The sequence below is a fragment of the Pteronotus mesoamericanus genome, unplaced genomic scaffold (assembly GCF_021234165.1).
Source record: "Pteronotus mesoamericanus isolate MK-2021 breed Mesoamerican mustached bat unplaced genomic scaffold, CSHL_Meso_final scaffold_705, whole genome shotgun sequence".
Classification (NCBI taxonomy): domain Eukaryota; kingdom Metazoa; phylum Chordata; class Mammalia; order Chiroptera; family Mormoopidae; genus Pteronotus; species Pteronotus mesoamericanus.
Window position 1 is genome coordinate 15,010,758 of NW_026555326.1, and position 9,216 is coordinate 15,019,973.

Sequence of the window (9,216 nt, forward strand, 5' to 3'; positions counted from 1 at the left end):
AAACCATCTCTTCTTGCTACAAGTTCCTTTATAATAAAGACCAGCCTAGAGTCTTTACAAGCAATAGTGTCTAGTCAGAATTTAATGACTTTATCATACTCAGTTTTACAACCATCTTCGAATTACAGCAAATGATACTGGTTTCTCATTTATAACAGTGACAGGAATTTTTCTTTTCAAATGTGTTTGCATTTTGAAAGAATCAATTTAGGGGAAAATGTTACATCAGTAGTAGTCCAGGTGGTATCTGAGTCTAGCAGAAACCACATTGTGATGCTTTTTTCGTCTGCCACAGAAACATTCCAGGGTACTGTGACTCCCTTGACCTGTCAAGGGTGACGCAGCTGCCCTGGGACACGGGGGGGAAAAAAAAAAAAAGAAAGAAACCACATTGTGACCCCTGAATGTCCCAGGTCTGGAAACAGAGCCGTGTGAGGGCGGGGCCTCACGCTGCCGGACCGGCTGCCCCGAGCAAAACTAGCCCTTCGCTGCAACTGCCATCAGCTCAGGTGCTTGTCTTGATCCCTGACTTCTTTTCCCAAAGGTTTGTTTACCAAGCAAAAGTCGGGGGTCGCTGGTTCCCAGCCGTCTGCGCACACAGCAAGAAGCAAGGCAAGCAGGAGGCAGCGGACGCCGCTCTCCGCGTCCTGATTGGGGAGAACGAGAAGGCAGAGCGCATGGGTTTCACAGAGGTAACCCCAGTGACAGGGGCCAGTCTCAGAAGAACTATGCTTCTCCTCTCAAGGTCCCCAGAAGCACAGCCAAAGACAGTTAAGACGTCTACTTTTGTGCTCTCTTTTTTGGGGGTCCAGCCAGCTCCTGTCTGGGTGGAGTTAGCTTTTAAGTTGCTAGTTCATGAATTATTCCTGGGCTTTAATATTAGCCTCATAGAACATGGAACCAGGACACTAGGTATGAGAGGGGGAAAGACGGTTCACGGTCACGTGAATGTGATCTCCCCGCCCATCTGAGACGTGGCGGCCGCCGCCCGGGCCTGTGGCCCTGACATGGCCTCCTGTCCCCGCAGCTCCCTCTCACCGGCAGCACCTTCCACGACCAGATAGCCATGCTGAGCCACCGGTGCTTCAACACTCTCACCAACAGTTTCCAGCCTTCCTTGCTCGGCCGCAAGATCCTGGCTGCAATCATCATGAAAAAAGACTCTGAAGACCTGGGGGTTGTGGTCAGCTTGGGGACAGGTCAGTGAGGCTTTGAAGCGTCGCCCCCAGCACGGTGCCTGGGAGCACGTGCTGCCGTTCTCTCCTGGCGTCCCATGGGGGCAAGTTCAAGGTAGTGGGGGAAAGGCTTTTCTTACGTTTCAGTGTAGCTACAGTTAACTCAGTGGGGAGCAAATTCTCATTTCCTAGGGAAGGGCGTGTGGGAGTCAGGATCTGGTGAATTGAGGCTGTTCCTGCCTTCAGGCCTTAACAAACAGCCTCTACCCTCTTCATCATCACTTCCTTTGGAAATTTCCCCTTTACTGTCGATGCCTTTCCAGGAAATCGCTGTGTGAAAGGAGACTCTCTGAGCCTGAAGGGAGAGACCGTCAATGACTGCCATGCAGAGATCATCTCCCGCAGGGGCTTCATCAGGTGAGCGCGGTCGTGGGGCGGCAGCCGCCGGCAGGCCACTGACCGCAGTGTCGGCCATTTGAACCTGCGACCCAGGCTGTCCCCGCTGCTCGGCCTGCTACGAAGTGCTCTCCCTTTCTCTGCTAACTCTGCTTCGTGCCTTTTTTAAAAAGCGCAAGATGACCTCAGAGATGAGGAAGCCCCCCATCTGCATTTGAGGATCTTTAAACAACCCCCTGGCCTGCCAGCTTTCCCCTCCGGTTCCCCTTGTGTGGTGGAGAGACTCAGGGAGAGGCCGCAGCCCCCCTGTGGCCCATGACCCATCTGTTCTTCCCTGGAGCCCCTGTGCCTGCCAGAGCGGGAAGCTCCTGGCAGAAGTGCACCCGACCCCGGCTGACCTGGCTTTGGGAGATGCTGAGGTCTCCCGTGGGGAGTCTCCACCACCTCTTGCAGCCTGGGAAACAGAGGAAGGTCTGCAGCATTCAGGCTTTTCTTACTTGAGGTCAGACTGCAGAAGCAACTGCTTTTCCCAGAATCACAGCGTCATCTTAGCCAGACTTGCTCCTCGTAGGTTTCTGTACAACGAGCTGATGAAGTACAACCCCCAGACTGCGAAGGACAGTATATTTGAACCTGCCAGGGGAGGAGAGAAGCTGCAGATAAAGAAGACCGTGTCGTTCCACCTCTACATCAGGTCTGCATCGTCCGTCTGCGCCTGCACCCCCGGCCCCGCCACACCTCCCGGGAGGGGCGTCCGAGTGCTCTCCTAGTCCGTAAATCAGAGCCGATTCCACAGGCCCCGCTCAGCCCTGCACGTACCTGGTGTGGAACGAGTCCCACCTACACCCTTCCCGCCCCAGTCGCCTGTGACAGGCCTCAGAGAAAGTCCCTTGTTTACACCGCAAGGGACAGTCCTTGAGCTCAGGGAATGGGAAACACCTGCACGGGCAAGTCTTAACAGATGCCCCTGTTCGCAGTACGGCCCCATGTGGGGACGGGGCCCTCTTTGACAAATCCTGCAGCGACCGTGCAGTGGAGAGCACAGACTCCCGCCACTACCCCGTCTTTGAGAACCCCAAGCAAGGCAAGCTCCGCACCAAGGTGGAGAACGGTGAGTGAGGCGGGCTCCTTCCCACACACGGGCTCTGCGGAGCCCCGGCCCCTCGCGGGGACAAGGACACACTGCCGAGGTTCTGCCATTAGCTGCTGGGGTGCTAGGGCCTTGTTTCCAGGGAGAAGGGAGGGTCCGGGTCGGGGGCAGGTCTGTAGGAAGATTAAGATCAAGTGGGAGGCAGAGGTAAGCGCCTAGAGCTCAGAGGAGAGAGCCTGGCTGAAGTGACAGTTTGGGGGTCACCCTCCCATGGGTGATCTTTGCAGCTGTGGGAGTGGATAGAGTCACCTCCGGGGAGGGTGGAGAGGAGAAAAAGCAGTGCAGGGCCAAGCCCTGCAGAGGGACAGGGGGCGCTGCGTGCCTGGGTCCCCTTGGTTTGCTGCTGCATCTGCGCCTTGTCTGCCAGCTGCTTTTCCACTGGCCTCTGATGCCCCTCACTGTCTCCTCACCGCCTCTCCGGTTTCCTTCTGCAGTCATCAGAGCGACCCCAAACATGAGTCAGAGCATGTCACCTCCCCGCTCAGAATCCTTAAGTGCAGACAGAGGCGCTCTTAGGCCTTTCTCTCCAAGAGACACGGAAGCCTTTGTCCACACAAAACTTGTACATAAAAGTTCACAGCAGCATTATTTATAATAGCAAAGAGTGGAAACAACCCAAATGCCCATCAGCTGATAAATGGATAAACCAAATGAGATATATTCATACAATGGAATATTATTCAGCCATGAAAATGAATGAAATACCCAGACGTGCTGCAACATGGGTGGACCTTGAAATTGAAAACATTACAAGTGAGAGAAACCAGACACAAAAGATAGCATGATACGATTCCATTTATATAAAATGTTCAGAAGAGGTAAAGCCATAGAAACAAAGTAAATTAGTAGCATCGAGGTGGGAGGGGCTGGGGGAAATGGGGTGCGACTACTAATGGAGGTTTCTTTTGGGAGCGATGACATGCTTTAAAATTGGTTGTAGTGACAGTCGCACAACTTTGAATATACTAAAAAAATCATTTGAGTTGTATGCTTTAAATAAATGAGTTCTCTCTCTCACTGAAGCTGTTATTTCGAAAAGAACAAACCATCACCCTATAATGGTTTCCCAATACACGTCACATGAAAGCAAACCCTGCGCCCGCGCCTGCTTTAGTCAGCTCCCTGAACAGCCGGCCCCCTTGCTGCCTCTGGGCCTCTGCTTTTGCTCTCCCATGTGTCTGAGACACTCTCAGCTCTTCCTTCTCCTCGCGCCTCAGCCCCCGACAGTTTTACCCCAGCGGGTCCCCTGCGCTCGCTCCCAGCCTTCAGAGCACGGTCACTGCAGCCTTGCGTCTGTGTTGGTTCATTGTTTGGTGTCTGGTCCGTTCCCTTTCTGTCCTCACACCTCCATAAACGTTCTGGGAGGATAAGGATCTCACCCGGTTTTGCTCACCATGATTTCCCAGCATGAGGCACAGTGCCCAGCACATAGAAGGTGCTATGGGATATACGAAGAACAAAGGAGGGGCCTGTGGCCCAAGTCTAAGGTACAAGCAACACGCCCTGGAGTGCCCTGGCCCAGGAGTCTGACCCAGGTCTCTCACAGGGGAAGGCACAATCCCAGTGGAGTCCAGTGACATTGTGCCTACGTGGGACGGCATTCGGCTTGGGGAGAGACTCCGTACCATGTCCTGTAGTGACAAAATCCTGCGCTGGAACGTGCTGGGCCTGCAAGGGGCACTGTTGACCCACTTCCTGCAGCCTGTGTATCTCAAATCTGTCACACTGGGTAAGGGACCTGTCTCGGGAGCCAGGACCAATCTGTCCTCCTAGTGCCCGGACCTCAGCAGGCTGCATGCTTCATTGCCAGGTGTTAGCATGACATCACCCCCTTCAAAGTGTGTTTGGCTCAGCTGTCAGCAATTGATTCTGAGTGCCCAGTCCGTCCCAAGGGGGAGGTTGGTTTAGGCAGCGAGCCCAGGTGAGGACATGCAGGCGGGTCGCTTCACGATGAGTTAAAGAAACAGCAGCTTAAAGCTGCAATGTTTTTTCTTGATCTCCCCAGCCCTTAGCTGTACCTGGAACCTGGAACCTTACACGTTTCGCTTACACGTTTGGTGATGATCCCATGTATGTCCTAGGTAGCCACAGTCAGAAGGCGCTTCTTAACAAGGGAGCTGTTTCTCTGGTCTTGACAACCGTTTTGTACTCTCAGACACCCCTGCCCCCCAACATGCCTCTGCCTCTTAACGACATTAGGTGCAAACATGGTCATGTACATTTCTTCTTCTTACCTAGGTTACCTTTTCAGCCAAGGGCATCTGACTCGTGCCATTTGCTGTCGTGTGACAAGAGATGGGAGTGCATTTGAGGATGGACTACGATACCCCTTTATTGTCAACCACCCCAAGGTGCTCTATGTAACCCCATGCATTTTTCCCTTGACATTTTTCTCCTTTTCAAGTAATCTGTTTGCAGAGCAAAAATATACAGTGTAGTCAAGGGGAGCCTTAGTTGGTATCCCAAGAACTTACCCTTTTCTCCTTTTGAATGCCAACAGCTGTGCTGCTTTTTGTCTTGAATTAATTTGAGTCTATGGAGTCCGTACACCTCGAGTCACAGTCACACAGAATGCTACATAAGGGGGAAAGGTCACAAGCCCTCACTCCCTCTTCCCTGTGAGTCTCGAGTCCCTGCTTCGCGCCTTTTTCCTGAGCGGTTTCCATCTTTCTCTTGGTGCTCCTGGGACCCCTAGGTAGGCCGGGTCAGCGTATATGATTCCAAAAGGCAGTCGGGGAAGACCAAGGAGACAAGCGTCAACTGGTGTCTGGCTGACGGCTATGACCTGGAGATCCTGGATGGGACCAGGGGCACCGTGGACGGGTAAGGAGCAGGGGGCACAGCAATGACTCGCAGGGACGTGTTTCCGATCTCCAGAGCTGCCTTTCCCACCGTGGCATCTCCACCAAGGGCTCCCCTCCTTTCCTGGCCCCAGGTGAGTAATGAATGCTCTTGTTTCTCCAGGCCACGGAATGAATTGTCCCGGGTCTCCAAAAAGAACATTTTTCTTCTATTTAAGAGGCTCTGCTCCTTCCGGGGCCGCCGGGATCTACTTAAACTCTCCTATGGTGAGGCCAAGAAAGCTGCCCGTGACTATGAGGCAGCCAAGAACTATTTCAAAAAAAGCCTGAAGGACATGGGCTACGGGAACTGGATAAGCAAACCCCAGGAGGAAAAGAATTTTTACCTCTGCCCAGTATAGTGTGACCCCCGTGGCTGAGCGGGGGGCATTTCACACCAGGGTGCGAGAAAGGCAGATCCCAGCGTCCCTCTTCACATTGGTCATGGGGTTGGTTTGGGTTTTTTTCTCTTCTCTTCCCTTTTTAACGGAACCACATTGGTGATACCGAGACCTTGGGGTTCCTGTTTATCCTGCTTTGGGAATTCCAGGCCCCTTCTCTTTCCCAAGCAAAGAGGCAGAGGCCTGAGGGGAGAGCAAAGAGGTTCTCTCTTCTCCGCCCAATGCGTAAGTAGTCACTGAACACCCACAACCCATTTCCTCCTCAGTTCTGTTTGGGGTTTTTTCCATTTCCTTTCCCTCTGTTTGCTTCCCTGACCTCTCGTGGTCTTGATTCGGTTCCAGTCAGCTCTGTGAATCACGTCAGGGACTCACGACCTCACTGGTGGGTGATTTCACCTGCGAGCCCCTGTGCCCCCCCTCCGCCCCTTCAGTGGTCGTGTTTCTCATTTTCCCCTACGAGGGTAAAGAGGGGAACTTAAAGAATTTGGTGAGGCATTTGTAAGGGCAGGAGTTTTAAGCTGCAGTCAGTTCATTCCTGGTGCCAAGTGTGATTGGGAGCTGCAGGTAATGCTCAGCGACCTTCGGGTCTTGCACTTTAGCCAGCTCAGGGGAGGGGCCGAGGGGGACCGAGAGGGACGGCTGCCTCTGCAAAGTGCGGTCCTTCCCCAGGTGGCAGGGAAGGTGAGGGCCAGCCAGGCGGGCTGAGGGAGTTGCCCAGGCAGTCGCCAAGGTGGCCCCTGCAGGGGTGACACAGTCCATTTCCCCAGCAGCACAGACGCGCCTTGGAATGTTGCCCCGCTCCCAGCTGTCCCTCCTAGCGCGTTCCTAGGAATGTGTCCTGCCAGTGCGAGGGTTAGGGCCTGGAGGGCAAAGCCTTTTCTCTTAAATAAACAGGACCTAGCAGGAGTAGGGCAAAAAATGATGTTGAGTCAGATCACTGCTCCATGCAGCATGTTTCTCATGACGGTGACAACTAGGGGAAGTCGGTTAAGTCGTGGGTGAGTTGGGGATATTTAAAAGAATGCCAAAACCTGTCAGGGCACAGGTTGAATTTCAGGTACAATTTTCCATTTATCCAAGCATTTATTATGCTTTTGTTTTGCCAGACAGCTTCAGGAGGCTATTCGTGGGCAGGTCGCACACCTGAGGTCTCCCTTCCTGGTAGGGAACCCCTTTAGGGTTGGCATGACAGTCATGGGGGAAACGGCAGATTGTCCTCAAGGTCTGAGAGGCGGCTGTCCACCTCTGGAGCCTGACTCTGTGCCGAAGTCAGGCAGACAAGTTCCTCAGAGGCCCTGAGGCCCGAGCCGGCCTCTTTCCTCTAACGGGCTCTTGGCTGCTGGTGGGTGAGCCTGCGGAGCCCACGCCCTCGGGTGATTTTCTGTCCTCCCCCAGCCCTGCCCACTACTGACTCGCTCCTTCAGCAGCAGATACATCCACGTTCACACTTTCATTCCTGGGGCTACTAGTCCCAAAAATTAACCAAAAGAGAAAACCCAAGTTTAATTAGCACACTAAGTATATCTTTGTGGAACACCAAAGTGTCCCAAGGAGCTCGGACAGAAACAGTCCCGTCTTCTGGAGTGGAGGGGGCCTGTCTGTCCCGTCCCGTGGATCTGCTGAAGGCACAAGTCAGTCCTGCCTCAGAGGCAGCTGATCTTCCTCGTGTTTCCGGCTGGAGGGTGTCGGGCACTCATTCCTCAGAATGTTCCCCCTCTGGTCCTCCTCAGGCACTAGAATCTCCAACTTAACTCTTTCACCAGGAGCACAGAGCTCTCAAAAGGCCCTGGTCTTGTCTAGCAACCTTGCAGTATGTGGTTTCTGCTATAGGACGAAAGCAAGGTACCCCGAATCCCGTGTCTTCTGGGGACAAGCGTGTGTCAGGCCCTGCACGGCCGTCGCTGCCCCCCATGCCCCTCAGTCACACAGGACAGGAGGCAGAGCCCCTGCCTACACTGTTCTCTTCTTGTCCAATCTTTGTTTTTAATAAGCAGGACCCCCTTTTCCTTCTCCCCCCACCTTTTTTAAATCTTTGTAGTTGATTTGTCTGAACTGTGGCTATTGTGCATTCTTTGAGTAATCACGTATAAAAATTGTCGCTGCTTGAAGCTATTTCCTTTACTCACTTCGAAGGGGCTTTGTTGGTTTTGGGGGGCCGCGAGACTCCCAAGAGCAGAGTAGGGAAGAGCCCAGGCGGGGACTTGGGTGCCACGATGGCTGCAGTCAGTTTTTGATTCCGCTTTTGTGTGTCCCTTGGTAACAGTGACTAACCATATACATACATTCCTCCTAAATAAAAAAAGAATCTGAATTGGTAGAAAGCTTCAAGTCTTGGTTCCTTGGGGGAGGTGAAAGCGGGGCAGGAGGACGTCCGGCAGCGGCACAGCTGCATCTGACTTGGGGCTGGGCGCTGAGCCTGTGTCTGGGTTGGGGGAGGTACGCCTCCCAGCCCCATCAGAGCCACCGCAGAATGTCTGGTTCCCAGAGCTTGATGGCAAGATTTCAAGGCCCAGGGGAGGAAAATCTCCCTTGAGACAGGATCTTCAGTCACACACAGAATTCCCCGCTCCTTGAGGGCGGTTCTGCATTCCCCCAGCCCCGCTCATGGAGCCTCCCTGCTGGGATGTGCGCATTTGGAGTCGAGTTGCATCTGAACCAGGGCTGGCTTGGCTGCAGGCCATTGGCTTTTTACTTCATAGATGGCATCCAGAATATTTCTTCATCTTGAATTTCAAAGAGAATGCGCCACTTTCCACATCGTCATGTAGTCCAGCATTTCTACAAGAGGCATCCTTGACCTTTCAAAAATGATGTGCCAGAGGACACAGGGAGATGAAGTCACAACAAAGCCTCCATCCTCATCCATTACACAGATGTAACAGCTGAGCTGGGGGAGACTGTGACGTGTTGGAGAGCACAGAACAACTCTGGGTGTCACTCAGTCTGCTGACCGGGTGCTGGGTGAGCTAGACGGTTGTGAGGGGGGCAGATAACGTGTCTGCCCCCCCCCCGCCCCCGTGCTGCACCGGGAACCTCAAGTGCCTGTCTTGTTCTCAGGCAGCTCCCGGTTCTACCTGGAGGGAAATGTAACATCCAGGTCTTTTAGAAAGTGGACAGCTTCCTTCGCACCCAAGGTGACTGCCACACGGGTCTGGGGGGGAACAAGGCTGTCCTCCCCGCCACCCACCTCTGGGCAGGAAAATAAGACTGCCCTGAGGGACCACAGGATTTTCTTGTATTTCTATTCTAGAGGG

General features: G+C 53.5%; 1 protein-coding gene and 1 non-coding gene across 9 annotated transcripts in view; both read left to right on the top strand.

Moving 5' to 3' along the window:
* ADAR (adenosine deaminase RNA specific) overlaps window positions 1–8,265 on the top strand; it is a 42,685-nt gene extending 34,420 nt beyond the window's left edge. For 6 of the 8 annotated variants that reach the window (XM_054563264.1, XM_054563271.1, XM_054563263.1 and 3 more), the window contains 9 exons: window positions 545–770; window positions 1,028–1,199; window positions 1,499–1,592; window positions 2,143–2,265; window positions 2,549–2,682; window positions 4,268–4,450; window positions 4,960–5,072; window positions 5,417–5,544; window positions 5,686–8,265. In XM_054563264.1, the coding sequence (XP_054419239.1) occupies window positions 545–770; window positions 1,028–1,199; window positions 1,499–1,592; window positions 2,143–2,265; window positions 2,549–2,682; window positions 4,268–4,450; window positions 4,960–5,072; window positions 5,417–5,544; window positions 5,686–5,923 (1,411 nt within the window). In that variant the 3' untranslated portion in view covers window positions 5,924–8,265. The remainder of the gene's footprint in view (window positions 1–544; window positions 771–1,027; window positions 1,200–1,498; window positions 1,593–2,142; window positions 2,266–2,548; window positions 2,683–4,267; window positions 4,451–4,959; window positions 5,073–5,416; window positions 5,545–5,685) is intronic. The other 2 variants (XM_054563268.1, XM_054563266.1) reach the window with 1 other exon arrangement.
* Window positions 257–362, top strand: LOC129062508 (small nucleolar RNA SNORA77). The gene has a single exon (XR_008528294.1). It is a non-coding gene; the product is annotated as a small nucleolar RNA SNORA77 (small nucleolar RNA).
* Window positions 8,266–9,216: the final 951 nt, after the last annotated feature.